This window comes from Scylla paramamosain, chromosome 20 (genome assembly GCF_035594125.1).
Source record: "Scylla paramamosain isolate STU-SP2022 chromosome 20, ASM3559412v1, whole genome shotgun sequence".
NCBI classification, from domain to species: domain Eukaryota; kingdom Metazoa; phylum Arthropoda; class Malacostraca; order Decapoda; family Portunidae; genus Scylla; species Scylla paramamosain.
The window spans coordinates 20,716,495-20,732,627 of NC_087170.1; the positions used below are offsets into that span (position 1 = coordinate 20,716,495).

At 45.7% G+C, this 16,133-nt stretch overlaps 2 protein-coding genes across 4 annotated transcripts in view; one reads left to right on the plus strand and one right to left on the minus strand.

The window, feature by feature from the left end:
- LOC135110597 (kin of IRRE-like protein 2) overlaps positions 1-9,522 on the plus strand; it is a 31,003-nt gene extending 21,481 nt beyond the window's left edge. For all 3 annotated transcript variants that reach the window (XM_064023083.1, XM_064023085.1, XM_064023084.1), the window contains 7 exons: positions 612-781; positions 1,940-2,017; positions 2,877-3,009; positions 4,067-4,217; positions 6,779-6,927; positions 7,773-7,879; positions 9,092-9,522. In XM_064023083.1, the coding sequence (XP_063879153.1) occupies positions 612-781; positions 1,940-2,017; positions 2,877-3,009; positions 4,067-4,217; positions 6,779-6,927; positions 7,773-7,873 (782 nt within the window). In that variant the 3' untranslated portion in view covers positions 7,874-7,879; positions 9,092-9,522. The remainder of the gene's footprint in view (positions 1-611; positions 782-1,939; positions 2,018-2,876; positions 3,010-4,066; positions 4,218-6,778; positions 6,928-7,772; positions 7,880-9,091) is intronic.
- LOC135110595 (nephrin-like) overlaps positions 1-11,829 on the minus strand; it is a 208,606-nt gene extending 196,777 nt beyond the window's left edge. The window contains exons 1-2 of the mRNA XM_064023080.1: positions 11,469-11,829; positions 5,704-5,793 (exon numbers count right to left, since the gene is read on the minus strand). The gene's annotated coding sequence lies outside the window, so the exon portion shown is untranslated. The remainder of the gene's footprint in view (positions 1-5,703; positions 5,794-11,468) is intronic.
- Between the last annotated feature and the right edge of the window lie 4,304 nt (positions 11,830-16,133).

The following is a 16,133-nucleotide window of genomic DNA, read 5'->3' on the forward strand; positions in this document are numbered from 1 at the left end:
CTCTCATCTGTTTCTTTCTTTTTTTTCTTCTGTTTTCTTTTTCTTTCTTTCTTTCTTTCTTTCTTTCTTTCTTCCTTTTCTTTTGCCGCCAAGTGATCTATACACCAGCTCGGGTCTGCTCTGCACTGCGCACTCATCTGCATCTGTCTTTCTCCTTTTTTTTTATTTTATTTTTTTTTATTTTTGTTTTTTTTTGGGTGTATTTTTTGCTCATCAACATGCAGGATTCTCTCTCTCTCTCTCTCTCTCTCTCTCTCTCTCTCTCTCTCTCTCTCTCTCTCTCTCTCTCTTTTCATGGGTAATGGCCTGTTCCGTCCTTGTCATATATTACGTCACCGGCGCGTTTACCTTATTCACATCCAATAAATAAATGTAAGTGCTCTCTCTCTCTCTCTCTCTCTCTCTCTCTCTCTCTCTCTCTCTCTCTCTCTCTCTCTCTCTCTCTCTCTCTTACACACACGCCAGTACGTTATTCTGGTTCATATACAAGAGATGATATAAGTGTTTTCTCTCTCTCTCTCTCTCTCTCTCTCTCTCTCTCTCTCTCTCTCTCTCTCTCTCTCTCTCTCTCTCTCTCTCTCTCTCTCTATAACTCGCACTTCACGCCGCAGGACTGGAGGAAGTGATCACCTCGGCCAAAATCACGTGGGGGCGCGAGAACACCAACAAGCCTCACTTCGCGGACGTTGGAGATACAAACGTGACGGCAATGGTGGGGCAGCGGGCGCGGCTCCCCTGCACCGTGTTGAACCTGGACAAGCGGGACGCGGCGACTGTTAAGGTGAGTCCCCGCCTGTCACCGTGCGAGTCCCGCTGATGGAATGACAGGTGGAGTGGAAACGTGAGAGGCAGAGTAGTATTTGCCGTCCGGGATAGACGCAGTGTTATTGAGCTGAGCTAGTTTATTGCGGTAGTGTTGGTGTTAGTGGTACGAGTAGTAGTAGTAGTAGTAGTAGTAGTAGTAGTAGTAGTAGTAGTAGTAGTAGTAGTAGTAAGTACACTTGTTTCTCTCCTTGGATCTGACTTCCAGAAATTCCGTGACGTCGAAATAAAAGCTACGGCGGACACGTTAACAAGAACACATGTGCCCGAGGAAGCACAAAAACGCACCACCGCAAGGAGAGGAAGAGAAATGGGTACTGATTAGATTAGTATTCGTTGGGTGTAGCCTGGCTGTGTCGGTTTGGAAAGTGATCAGAAGAATAGAAGGAGGAAGAGGACGAAGAGGAGAAGAAAGAGGAGCAGGAAGAGGAGGAGGAGGAGGAGCAGGAAAACAGACTACTTGAGAAGTCAGTCTGGAAAAAGAAGTCCTTTGAGCAAGTGCGGTGATTGGTGCGGCGGCGTCGGCTGCGTGGAGGAGTGTGGCGTGCGGGAGGCGGCTCACAGCAGGAGGCAGTAGTGGTCGCGGCAAGAAGCGGGCGAGGCAGTCCTTATTTCATGAGCTCACCGAGGTTGCGTATGAGAAATGAGAGTGATCCGGCGAGCTGTACACGATAATGGACGCATAAATAGCCGGGTTTGTCATGCAAGAAGACTTCCTGGCAGTAAAAGGGAGTCGCATGTGAAGGGAACCCGTGAGGATACAAATGTCGTGGATGTGTGTGTGTGTGTGTGTGTGTGTGTGTGTGTGTGAGACGCTTCGTATTTCTACCCCCACCTCCTCTCCCTCTTTTTCTACGCAGTACATAACTTCCTACGAGAGCGTGTGTGTGTGTGTGTGTGTGTGTGTGTGTGTGTGTGTGTGTGTGTGTATGTGAATATCCTTTGCCACTATTCATATACATCATGTAGTCACTAAAGGGAAAATATTAATTCATACAAGGCTCAACACACCTAAGCTTCCTTACCGTCTATATTACATAATGAATTCATCTCTCTCTCTCTCTCTCTCTCTCTCTCTCTCTCTCTCTCTCTCTCTCTCTCTCTCTCTCTCTCTCAGGTGTCGTGGATTCGCCAGAGGGACCTTCACATCCTGACGGTGGATATTTTCACCTACACGAGCGACGAGAGGTTTAAGGTGAGTCCAAACACCACTTCCCGTCACTCCTACCACACCTTGTTATCAATCAAACCGCCAGTCAGTCAGTCAGTCAGTTAATTACCAAGACACCTCTCAACAACTCACTCCCCTTTGATTTCATACGTCATCTTTTCTTCCCTCATTCTCTCTCTCTCTCTCTCTCTCTCTCTCTCTCTCTCTCTCTCTCTGCACGTTTATTTTCCTCTTCCTTTACCGAATTTTCTTCCTCCCTTCTTTTATTCTTTCTCGCTGCCTCCCTTAGCGCCTATCCATCAATTCTTCCCCCTTTTTCCCCTCCCGCTCTATTTCTCGCTTTTCTCTCCTCTTTCAACCGACTGTTCTCTCTCTCTCTCTCTCTCTCTCTCTCTCTCTCTCTCTCTCTCTCTCTCTCTCTCTCTCTCTCTCTCTCTCTCTCTCTCGCACACAGTTTACAGCTTCAATGTAAATCCAAACAAAAGTTACGTTTATTTTCCTTCATGGTAGTTTCTCACTGAATCGTTCGGTAATGTCTTCTTTTTGCCTGAGTGTGCAAACTGTGTTGATTTTTGTAGCGTCGCTTTCCTGACTTCAACTTTGTTCCAGGCAGTAAAAGATGAAGGAACTTTAGTATTACACGAACACATGTACGCAAATATATAACATGTGAAATACCTACAACACACCTGTTCTCACACCTGTCTCACGAAAGAATCAAACCTTCACACACCTGCAGTTATGTCACAAAAATAAAGCATCTCCCCACACGTTTTCTTACGTATCTCACAGAAACACATTTATATACATCTGTCCTCATACTCCTGTGCTCACACTCCCGGCGTGAGAAAGCCATCGCAACACACCTGTCACTCACACGCAGGTCTTCCACCCTGAGGACAGCAATGAGTGGCACCTGGATATTTCGTCTGTAACCTTCAGGGATGCAGGTGTGTACGAGTGCCAGGTGTCCTCCAGCCCAAAGATACACCTGCCTATACACCTGCACGTCCAAGGTGAGTCTGCCCACCACGCACACCTGTCCTGCTCTCTCTGCACACCTAAATGTCCTTCATTAAGTCGCTTTGTGCTTGGATTGCGTTTATATATACGCCTTTCGTAAATTAATTCACTTATGTATCTGCTTTTACTTTTAATATTGCTGATTAATTTCACATTCCAGGTTGTCACATTTCACTGATATATATAATCATTTATTAACTGCAGACCAACCTCCACCTGACCTCTGACCTTTCTACAAGGCATGACCTCCGTTAACCTTGCATATTAATCCGATTGTCTTTATCTTACTGCAGCTCAGCAACGCCACAGTGTAATGGTATAGCATTATTTCTCGCACCGCTGCTCTCCACATGAGACTGTCTATTCATTTCCCTGCCTCGCTGAGATGTGTCAAGAGTTTGTGGTGTTTTACCAGTGTAACGGTGGATGACTGTCTTCATTTTTGCGGACTTGATTATTCGCCTCAGTGATAATTCACCTAAACACTGACAGATCTGACTTGGTACCGCTTCAGTGCTTGGAATGCTTCACTGCAGACGAGTAGCATTCACTTCCTCTCCCCGACGCTTTCACTTTAACTCCGCCAATCCTTCATACACAACTGCTCACTTCATACACGACTCACCTTAACATTCATTCCCTTGACATGATGCTCTTAGTGTCACAACGCGTGCAATGTCCCTCTAGACAAGTAACACTCATTCTTCCTCCAGACACCTTCACTTTAACTCCGTCATTCCTTCTCACGCCCTCACTCACTCACGCCCACTCATTTTTGCAGATAGGGCAGCTTGACTTAATTAAACACGCCCCATTCATGCACACATCCTGGCTTAATTAAAGTGACTCATCCCGTTCGTTAACTCAACAAACTGACCAACTCCTTAAAACACAGCAAACATTTTACGTAAAGGATTTAACATACGTATTTTTATTTTCATATCACTAATCTATCCACCTCTTTAACATAACCTGAACTTTTATTCATAAGAAGCGTTCGCCCTGCCGGTAACTTTTACTCCCCCCCTCCTCCCCCCTTGCCCCCCGCAGTGCAGCAGGCGAGGGTGCAGGGCCCCTCCGAGGTGTTCCTGCAGGAGGGCTCCACCATCAAGCTCACGTGCATAGTCAACACTCGGGAGGAAGACCAGGGCTCCCTTGCCTGGTATCGGGGCAACACTGAGCTCGACTACGATTCTCCCAGGTATTCTCGTCTTGCCATTTTCCTCTTCCTGCTCCCCTTTTCCACTTTCTCCCCCTCCTCCTCCCCCACCTCCTCCTCTATCTTCTCCATTTCCTCCTTCTCCTTCTCTTCCTCCTCCTCCATGCTTCCCACCAGTCTCCTTCCCCGTACTTAAGCTTCACTTCCTACCTTCACAGAGAAAATCCCTAAGTGCAGAAGTAAATCATACAATTACTTTAGGAAGGCAGGAAATCAAAGCTATACAGGTAGTGCTCTCAACGACTGAAGAGATCGCTTTTCCTATGATCAAGCCGAATGTAAGTAACTTTCCCACGAAAACATGTAAAAGATGGAAAGACAGCGAGGGAAAAAGTTTGACCCGGAAGTGGGGTAACAGAGGAATCACGTCCGCATGACAGGAGTCTGAAACACAAAAATATATGTTGATTATACATGTGGAGTTTCAAACGACAAAATCCTTCCCCGTGGTGTATGAAGTGACAATGGCTACACTTCCTGTACATGAGGCGGCGCCTGACCTGGCGAGGTGACCTTTGTTAAAACATATCTTCATATATTACTCTTGTTTTCATTTCCAACACAACGGTACAGATAAAAACTCGTAGATTACCATATTACAAGCCAACCGCTGCCACAATTTCCTCTGAGCGTTGTGGCGGAAACCAGTTTTTATCATGAAGTTCTTAGGAAGGTGTTTCCATTGTTATATTCTCCTTACGTCTAACTATTAAGAGTTTATTGGTTCTTCGGCAAACAGCACGCATCGCCACGGCCTTCCCTCCTCCTGCACCAACCTCTCCCTCAGCCAGGACACTTTTTCGTAACGGAGGGACGAGGAGCCATAAGATAGCGCAAGATGAAAGAGGTTTGAAGAGATGGCCGAGGAGGGGGAGCATGGAGGGAGACTTAGGGAGGATGGGAAGTAAGGAGGTGCTGGAGGCAAAGAGGAAGCGTTAAGGAGCAGGAAAGAGGAAGAGGAAAGGTGTCAGGATGGAAATGATGTGAGGATATTCTAGGGAAGACAAGAATAGGGCCCCTGGAAATGCTGGGGAGAGAAGACTGCAGGCGAGGGAAGTCTGCAGAGAAGCAAGGCTGGGGAAGGGAGAGGACAGTGATGTCAACGATAAAACTTTCACCCAAAACGTTTCGGAGCAAAATCGAGACACGAACCAACTGAGTAAGTGAATCACGTGTGGACAAGAGGTGAGAGGGAGGGATGCGCCAGACGATGACATGCCTTCCATTTACAAACACTGTCACTGGAAGCAGAGTCTACATTAAAACGTTAAAAAAGCATGGCAAAAACACTGGTGGCGTCTCCTGCTGCGCTTCCTAACCATCCTAACCATCTGTTTCCTGCGCTGATTCATAGTGTTACTCCCGTCATTACTATAACAGACAAATATTCACTTATTTTCAAACTAATGACAAGAATGACCAAGCAAAAAACACGCACCTGTAATCACTGTTATCAGCGAGCACATACCTGGACACTGGTGGTTCTCAGGTGATGAAGGGGTCGCAGCACCCCCTTCGCGTACCACTCAATCTCACAGACAGACAAAAACAACGCTTTCTGTAAGAGAAAACATCATTAATAAGGTGTCTATATATGATGGCAAACAATATTTACTGAAAACCCACCGCCAGAATTCCACTCACTACTACTTATCAGAATTTTCAAACATCCTCGGCGCTCCGGCAAGGCGGCGAGGCAAGATGAACTCACGGAACAGCAAAGTTCGTCGCATAATCAAGGCATCACGAGGGAATATTCTTTACTCCCTCCAAAGATTTAATTTCCTCATTAATCGCAATTTTATGCTGGAATGTTGCCGGCTCTGAACTATTGTTGTATTATCGTAAACCTAAATATTAGCAAAACTCCAACACCTTCCCGTCCCTTCCTCACCTCACCTCGTCTCTGTACATGGGCTCTTCCTGCCACTCACTGAAAATTAAGCTCTAAACAAGGACCGAAGATTTTTCAAGATAAGTTTTAACAATACTACGCTACAGACTTTAAATTTAAAATGTAAGACACACACACACACACACACACACACACACACACACACACACACACACCACTTAACAAAGTCTTACACCTTGCCAATACTTGTGTGGACTCTTGAGATGTACAAACCTCTTTAAAAAGCCTATGCTGCCTCTGTTGCTGCCTTATACATACACGGCTCTCGAGGCAACACACCGCCTCACAGACGTACATTTTTAAGCAGGGAGTGTACGCATTAGCTCTCCCACACATCTCTAAACACGGACTCATAGGAAGAATTGCCAAGTAAACCTTTCCCTTCTACTCACAATATGCAAGGAATAATCACCCTTACGAACTGGCGAGTACTTGCAACAATTTTCAACGAGAAAAAAAAAAAAAAGAGTTTGAGGTTAAGTTTGTCACTCTCGTCCACAGGATTATTTAAGAGTCTTTTACACAAAAAAACAAGAACCTAAAAAGTTGATAATGGGTGATTATGGTGATTATGGGAAAACTTGTCTTGCAGTGAAGGGGTTAAAATATGGAACCTTGCCTTCCCCAGAGGAGGCGTGAGCGTGGAAATCGAGAAAACCCCCACCAGGACCACCTCCAAGCTGTTCCTCACCCGTGCTGCGAAGGCTGATTCAGGCAACTACACGTGCGCACCACACGACGCGCAGCCCGCCACAGTACACGTCCACGTTGTAAGAGGTGAGAGAGTGAGGGGGTGAAACGAGTGACGTATGAAGAAAGTGACGGGTGAATGTGACGGCTGAAAGATAGAATAACGAGTGAAGAACGAATGAGTTTACGAGTAAATGATGGGAGAGAATGTCTAAAGGGCGAACGAAAGGTGTGAGAAGTGATAGGGTGTTGTAAAAGGCGACGTGCGGTGAGGCATGGCAGTTTGATGACGGTGGCGGTGTGGGCAGGAGTTATTGTGTGGTAAGGAGGTATGTGATGAGGAATGAAGAAGCAGCGAGGAAGTCACGAAGGAAAAACACCGCGAGATGAGAATGTACGAGAGAGAGAGAAAGAGAGAACGTGAGTGAAAGGTAATTATAACACGTCAACTGTTTATTTGATATTCCTTCTTGCTCATTCTTCAGGTTCCCATCTTTCCCCTTTATTCCACCTCCTATTGTCATACACACACATCCCGCGACCTCTTCCCCTCTATTCTTTTCACCATCTCTATTGTCTGTGTTTCTCCTCCCTTCCTTCCTTGCTTCCTTCCTTCCTTCCCACCTTCCCTCCTTCCCTCATTATTTCAACCCCCTCTCTCCTCCCGCCTCCATTACGTCAAACTCTGTAACAAAATATGAATCACTTCTAGGAAAAGGCGAAACTGGATGAGCAAGACAAAGTTGATGGAGTAACACCCACGCACACACACACACACACACACACACACACACACACACACACAGTTTACATTTAAAGTCAATTGTTTTCATATTCATATTTACTCTTTTTCTTTACTTCTTCCTCCCCCCCCCTCTCTCTCTCTCTCTCTCTCTCTCTCTCTCTCTCTCTCTCTCTCTCGTTCCTTTCAGGCGAGGAGTCCGCCGCCGTACAGACCGCCAGCTCCGTGCCGGCAAGGTGTGATGAACAGCTCTTGTGTTGGTGTGTGCTGCTGCTGCTGGCACACAGGTGACCCCAGGTGTGTGTATGTGTGAGTGAGTGGCTGGGTGGGTGTTGGGGCACAGGTGATGACAAGAACGTAGGGTAATAATGACATTTTTACACGTAACTTCAGCAAGACTGTGATAATGAATAATAAGAGATAGTATGAGTAGTAGTAATATTAGTAGTAGTAGGAATGGTGGTAGTGGTAGTGTTGGTGATAGTGATAATAATAACCTGAATCATAATAACATCTATAATGACAAACTCAAAACCATATTTGCATAAGACATAATTACGTTACATATTCGCGAGGGAATGTTAGAATACAACAACGTTTTTCTGCCTGAGAGAACTCATCTAGATAATGACTACGAGGGAGGAGGGTATGCATCACCTCTCGCCGCCTCACCTCACCTCGCCTCACCTCTCACCATTTTCCCTCTTTTCACTTCACCTCGCGTCATATTACCGCACCTCACCTGACCTTACATCATCTCACTCTGGAATATATTCTGGAACACTTCTGCCTGCACCTCCACCTTTTTCCTAGTTGAAGTTACACAGGTTTTCAATAGTGTTTTTTTTATGGCTCTGATAACAGACTGACAAGGCTTCTACAGTATTAAGGAGAAACACACTTGAGAACCCAGCTAATCATCTATCTGGACTTGGAAAAAAAATCGTGGAAAGAACAAAGGCGTTTCAGAATACGGGGAACTGTACCACGTCACATTACCTCACATTGTTGTTTCCTCTCTTCACCTCATGTTCCCTCACCTCACATCGCTCACATCTCTCCATCACATCCGCACACTGACACCATTTCCGACAGTCTGTGTAACCTTCACCTCACAGGCTTCCACTAACAACCGCCCACATACTTATCTTTTTCACTTGCCTTCTCTTTAGAAACTCCTCCCCAGCACTGAGGAAGTATGGTTAGTTAGTTAATTAGTTAGGAAAGTAAGTAAGTAGATAGTTATGCAGTCAGCTAGTCAGTTAATTAGTCAGTCAGTCAGTCATTTAGTTGATTACTGAGTTCATGGATAGACTCTCAACACATCCATCCCTGCGGGGACGATAAAGCCATAATCGAGGCATACACTACACTCCCAATACGATAAGAGACACTAGAGGCTGCGAGCTTCCGGAACACACAAACGCTGTTACCGCCGCCAACTAACTGCTGTGCTCTTACTATTACCGTTACTCTCGCTGCTGTACTGATGCTGTTGTGTCGTTGCAGACTTAGCCGAAGCGACGCCAGCCCGCCCACGCACCGATCGACGCCCGTTTTCCCTCCCTGCCTTCCCTACATCCCTACCTCTCTCCCTTTCTCTATCCGACTTCACTCCCAAACTTCTAGCGCATCTCTGGAGAGTGTGTGTGTGTGTGTGTGTGTGTGTGTGTGTGTGCGTGTGGATCTGGGAATTAGGAAACCGTATCTATAATGAACATTTGTCAGAGAGAGAGAGAGAGAGAGAGAGAGAGAGAGAGAGAGAGAGAGAGAGAGAGAGAGAGTGTTAGTGAATAAAAAATACAAATACAACACTCCCAACTCCACAGCCGTTTCTACTTTTGTATCTCACTGTAGCAGCCAAACTTTGTACACAGGACGAGTTGAATACATTTATTACTCCAACTTATTCTCGATTTGGTAAATAAAAGGATGATTCATGCGTTGGTTTCCATTTCCATCACGGATGTGCTAATGGAACAGAGAGAGAGAGAGAGAGAGAGAGAGAGAGACGCAGACCGACCGACCCATCGACCCCGACCAACCAACAGACAGACAGACAGACAGTCAGACAGACATACAGACAGACAGACAGACAGACAGACGGAGAGACAGACATACAGACAGACGGAGAGACAGACAGACAGACAGAAAAACAGTGAAAGAAAAAGAAAATTATAATTACATAAACAAGAAAAAAAAACGAATGATAGACAGACAGAAACATACGAGTATATACATACAGACTTACATAAAGAATAAAAACGATACACAAACAGACAAAAATGAAACAAAACACACACACACGCAAACACACACACACACAAAAAAAAATTATCAGTTTAGTTCCAGAGGCGCCTGTCACTGTCAGCTCCGCGTGAGTCTCAACTCCTGCTCAGTACAGACAAATGTTCAGACCAAGACTGTCAACTTGCTTCTGCCAAATAACATCCGAGGAACACACACAGGTCCGTCACTTCCTGGCTCCAGCATCTCCTCAGACAGGGAGTATCCGCCAGCGTGACAGCTCTGAGGAGGTTCACCTTGATTGAAATTGCCTAGGGTCACATTACTTACCCATTTATCCAAGACCATAATAACATAATAACATAATAATAATATAAATGTATAAGAATGTAATGTAAAGAATATACGTATTATAAGGTAAGAAAGGTGAGTCAGGGAGAAGTAGAGATGAGGCGGTGGTGTGTGAGAACCTGACGTGTGGCACTACTGCAGCCTGAGCCACACCTCCCCAGTAACAAAGTTGATATAAAACACACGGCGCCCTATCTCCACCCATTGGCCCTTCGATCCCTCCCACACCTGCACCGGGACCTGATCCTCCCTCACCTCCTTCCGTTCGGCCCTGAAGCCCCGCGGAATCTTTTGCGGAGTGCAAAGTGGCTCGAAGTGGTCCATGGCCTCCAGGGTCCTTGCGAGGCGCGTCAGAATGAGATCCTCTTTCATGGCAAGTCTGGCGTTCCTCGACTTCGCCACGCCCTCCAGGGAACCCAGGAACTTCCCTTTGGCCTTGAGAGAGGCGATTTTCCCCTCCACACTCCGCATAACCTCCTGCAGCTCCGCAATCATCCGTTGCAGCTTGCAGTTGTGCTCTTCCAGAGGTGCCACGGCAGCCTCCTTCTCTTTCAGATCTTCCCTCTTGGTGTCCAGGGCGGCTTCCTGTGTGTGGAGTGACCTCAGCTCGAACTCCATGCCGGCAAGGAGGAGCTGCAGCCACAGAAGAGCCTCCCCTGCCTCTTGACTCTCAGGATTTCCGGCCTTCATGTCGCGTCCAGAGATTATAATTATCACAAGACGAGTGTGTTTGTGACTGATCTGCTTTCTGCGACAACAGTGCCTCTCGCCTCGCTGCCGCCATCTAAGAAATAACAACCGTAAACAAACAACTCCATAAGTGCACCTAATGTTCCGCCGCACAGACTTTTCACCACCACCGACTCTCTTCTGCACAACACACACACACACACACACACACACACACGCACACACACACACCGCAGGCTAGCTCAAGGCCACAAGTACGAGCTCAAACTTCAAAACACGTGTGGGTAGCGTGCAATGGATGCGGACGAATGCGGCCAACACGTGAGTCGAGGGCAGCTGCTTTCATGAGATTGCGGGACCGGGGAGGGAGCGTTAAGATAGGAGTGTTCAGCGGACCTTGAGAGATAGGCTTAGGAACAGAAAATTAAGTGAGGCTTAGATGTGAATGGCTGGGACAGGGCTGGGTGCGTCAGTACGTGGAGCTGTCCTATCGGTTATCAGAGGTAAGGCAGGCAGGAAAGACCAGGAAAGCAAAGAAACATTTGCTCTTATCTCCGCCCATCACTTCAGACCAAATGAATTCCCGACACAAACTCACCTGTATCCTTCACTACCCCAGACGTTCCCGGAAGCCACACTGGTACAAAAGTCACAACTCCACAAAGGATATGTCTAAACTCTAAAATGGCCTTCTCGATATTGGCATCTTCTGATGAAGAGATGAGTATTGGTGGGTTTCGTTCCCAAGCGAGGCGCCACGAAACTCCAGTATAGACCAGATACTTTGCTAAAAACAACTGACAACCACTTATGACTCAAACGAGCTGCTTCAATATTTTCCATTCGCTAATGGTTCAGAAGCAAGCCATCAGACGGCAATGTGGCTGCCAAACTAGTTCATAAGCTTGTCGCTAGAGGACTGTACTACCATTCTACTAACACCTATCACAAAAACGCCTTTTGATGTTTAATAATTGAGCCGTGAGCGTTTTGTCTGTCTGTGGAGCAAACAAGCCGAGTAATCATCTTGTAACACTAGATCATTACACCATGACAGCCGTGGTGGCGGGCAGATAATCTACAGTATTTGGCCAACTATGTATCTTTTGAGAAGAGGTCACGCCGTGATTAGTTTAGACTTTTTTAAACAAGCAAGCATATACTGTGTATTTAAAAGACTATAAGCCAATCACTGGGTCATAAAGTTTAGACGTCCGCGCAATGCTCTCTCTCTCTCTCTCTCTCTCTCTCTCTCTCTCTCTCTCTCTCTCTCTCTCTCTCTCTCTCTCTCTCTCTCTCTCAGACAAACAACAACAACAACAACAACAACAACAACAACAACCATGCCAACACAAACAACACAATTCATAATTACACGTCATTAAACTCGGCCGCAGGGACATGAGATGACAAAAAAAAAAAAACTAAATCCAACTGGACGGAAAAAAATAATGCGTGGAGTCTGTGAGTGAGTGATCGCCTCGGGTTTTCCAGCTTATCCTTCCTCCCTGAACCAATACAGTGATCTTGTCCTGCCTGTCCGCAGTCCACCAAGTTTCCATGAAAAGAGAATTTCTCGTGTGTTTTGCTCACCGTGTGTGTGTGTGTGTGTGTGTGTGTGTGTGTGTCCCTCGTAATTTACTTCTTAACAACCACTGTCACCATCACCACCACTACAAACACCACTGTTACTACCATCACCACCACCACCACCACTGCCTACTACTACTCCTGCATCTCCCCAGTGCAAACCGATAAGACGTAGTAGCATCACCATCACCAGCATCACCACCATTGCCACCTCTGTAAAGCAAAACAAACGAGACAGCCGGCATTCACGACCACCACTACAACTTTAGAACCACAACTGACAACCTCAACACCACCACCACCACCACCACCACCATCACTTCAGTCCATCAACCTCTCCTGCATGTCCAAAATGAGGAAGTTGATAAATATACAGATGACTATGACAGATGGTAAGTTTGAAGCGATCAGGAAATGCTTTGTGTAAGTCAACTGGCCTCTCGCTGTCTATATATTCCCTTAGGTTCTTTAAAAAGGCAAACCACTCATGCTGGCAACGAGATTGGTGAGGCTACGGGTTTGGTGGGTTAGTGGAGGCTGGAAGAGGCCGGGAGAGGCTGGGAGAGGGCGGGAGAGGCAGGGAGAGGCTGGGAGAGGATCAACCGGTGTCATATGAGAACGGTGGAGAGAGAGAGAGAGAGAGAGAGAGAGAGAGAGAGAGAGAGAGAGAGAGAGAGAGAGAGAGAGAGAGAGAGAGAGAGAGAGAGAGTGTGTGTATGTGTGTGTGTGTGTGTGTGTGTATTGCACAACAAAACCCTTCCAGCACTGTACTCGTGGGTTGCTTTTCTACAATGGATGCTGGAAACCGCTTGGAGCCTTTCCACCGCAGAGGAAGAGACTTGCGGGGGGATGGGGAAGGGATCAAGGGAAGAGGGACGGAGGGACAGAGATGAAATAACAAGGCTGTGGAAAGGAACAGGAAGGAACAGGATGAGAGTTAAGCTAAAGAGAAAGATGCATGAGGAGAAACAGAAGGCGGGAGGGAAAGACAGATACGACAGATGAAGGAGAATTTCGGAAAGAACCTTGAACAAAGAGAAAATGATGAGAAGAAAGAACACAAAGGAAAGGTAATATGATAAAGGCGAGGCTGGGGTGAAGGAACGGAAGTGGGCTGCTAGTGAGGGAGGAAGGGGAAAAGGAGGAAAGGAGGAGGGAAAGGGCTTTGTGAGAGATGAACATGGAGGAAAAGTGGGAGAAAGTGAGGGTGAGTGAGGTAAGGAACACAACACAGGGGGAGATGGGATGAATAAAGAAGTGAGGAAAAGAAGAGAACAGCAAGGAGGGACAGGAAGGAAGGAGAGGTGAGGAGCATTCGAGGTAAAGAACGTGTTGCAAGAAAAAGGAAAAGTAGAACTGATACTGAGGGAGGCGGCGGAGGCGAAAAGGGAAGGAAAAAGTGGTGAGGAGGATATTATAAGGGAGAGGGACAGTGGAGGAAAGAGGAGTGAGAAAGATAGTCTAGGAGGAGGAAGGGATGAAGGAAAGGATGTTTAACGTTTAACTAACAACGCAGACGTCAGAGGAGGCGGTGACAGAAGGGAAGAAAACGCTGACGACGAAAACAGTTTGGTAGAATTTGCATCAGGCCGTGAACGATCGGCATGCTTCTTCTCTATCCTCCTCCTCCTCCTCCTCTTCCTCCTCCTACTTCTTCCCCTCCTCTTCAAGAATGTGGGTTTATTGGGAGGCATCTCATTTCAATAAGGATGCCGCGACTTTTCAAAGGATGAGAAACTACTAGTGCTGAAATAAGGTGAGTTTCGTTAAGGTGAAGCAAGAAATGGTACTCAGGCGAGGTTCCCAGTCACATAGGAGAGCTTCAGGGGATTTAAACACAATGGCAACTACTCAAGACTGCATGTTTCAGCAACGTTCACTCTCGTTGCTTCCACCTGCCGCCTCCGCCGCCAATTTGTCCACTGCTCCCTCTCTCCGGTTGGCCTCACTCAATATCACTTGGAATACTGACCCCCGCCCTTTCACCCCCACTGACCCCCACTCTCAGACGCTTCATATCTTTTATCGGCTTCTTTCTAATGCAATTGTTTTCATTTGTTTCAATCTATACATTCCTGCTATTGGGAACCTGTACAACACTCGGCTCCCCCTTTATTCTTCCTCGCCACATTTCTCACTTAAATTTGGAGTGTCAGGACAACTCCAGCACGGAATATTGAGTCTCGGGCATTGTCTTTCGTCTTCCTCTATGAAGCGACAATTAAAGCTGTTATTCACACCTTGTTTGTCCATCGCTCGGTGCTAAAATAAAACTCCACCAAGGCAGAATAACGAAAAACACGAAATCTCAACCAAGGCAGGTCGCGCGGGACAGACAACCTCAACAAAAGAAATTAAGCAGCAGTCAGAGGCAAAGGATCTCATTTCAACACAACGGTTCTCTAGCGAGCTCTCCGTTCAGCAAAGTCAGTCTGGGATGGACGCAGAACACATCCACCACAACCCTCTGCGAGATTGGAAGTGCCCGTCACGGAGTATAACCAGAGTTTGCGACGCGGTGTGACAGGCGGGGCGTGGGATGAAGGGCGGTACCTTAATACCCTGCACACTCAATTCCCAAGACGCCCCGTGGGTTATTGATGCCTACATGAGCTGTGCTTGTCTCGCCCCGCTGTAAGTAGCAGACTGGCTCTCCTCTCATCAACATGAAGCAAAAGTAAAAGTATCCTCAGAAAGTGATGACGTCAAGAACAGTAATAAAAACAAATAGATAAATAGTGATAGTAATTAAATAGAAACAGCACTAAAACAATTATAGAAATCATAGTAATAATAATAATAATGATAATTAGAACAACAAAAATGTATCAATTGTGTGTGTGTATATATATATATATATATATATATATATATATATATATATATATATATATATATATATATATATATATATATATATATATATATATATATATATATATATATATATATATATATATATATATATATATATATATATATATATATATATATATATATATATATATATATATATATATATATATATATATATATATATAAAACAGATTATTATTAAAAAAAAAGTGAACACATATATATAGGTAAGCAATGAATATGAATATAGCACGAGACACACCGCCGAGAGGAAGGCGGCGTGGAGAGCGAGCAGCAACACCGCCGCTGTGGTGCACAACACGCACACCCTGCACACTGAGGGCTGCCCGCCGCTGACGAGGAGCTGCACGGTCAACATTAATCACAGTTTGCACAATTTGTTTTGAGCTGCGAGGCTCGACTTGTTTGTATTGTGCCACGAACAGACTACACACAAATGGTCAGATATTGCAAACAGAAAATGATCGACACTTCTACGATTACAAAATAGACCAGTGTTCAGAAATTAATATAGGAAAAGAAGATCGAGGAACTGTAGCAGAATCATTATAAAAATAAAAAGAAAAAAAACATAAGGAGATGAGTACCAGGGATGTGATGTAACTAATAGTTATTCAAGAGTTTTCAGAGGGAACATGAGGAGGAACAGAGACCCACGAGATAGGAAACACTGAAAATCCTATTCTGAAACACTCAGCGCCGCAACTCCACACTTTCAAAAGATTCTAATGTAAGTTACACAGGTTTTTAAAATGTCTCTGTCTCTGATATGAGTGAAGATTTGTCCTCCAGGGAT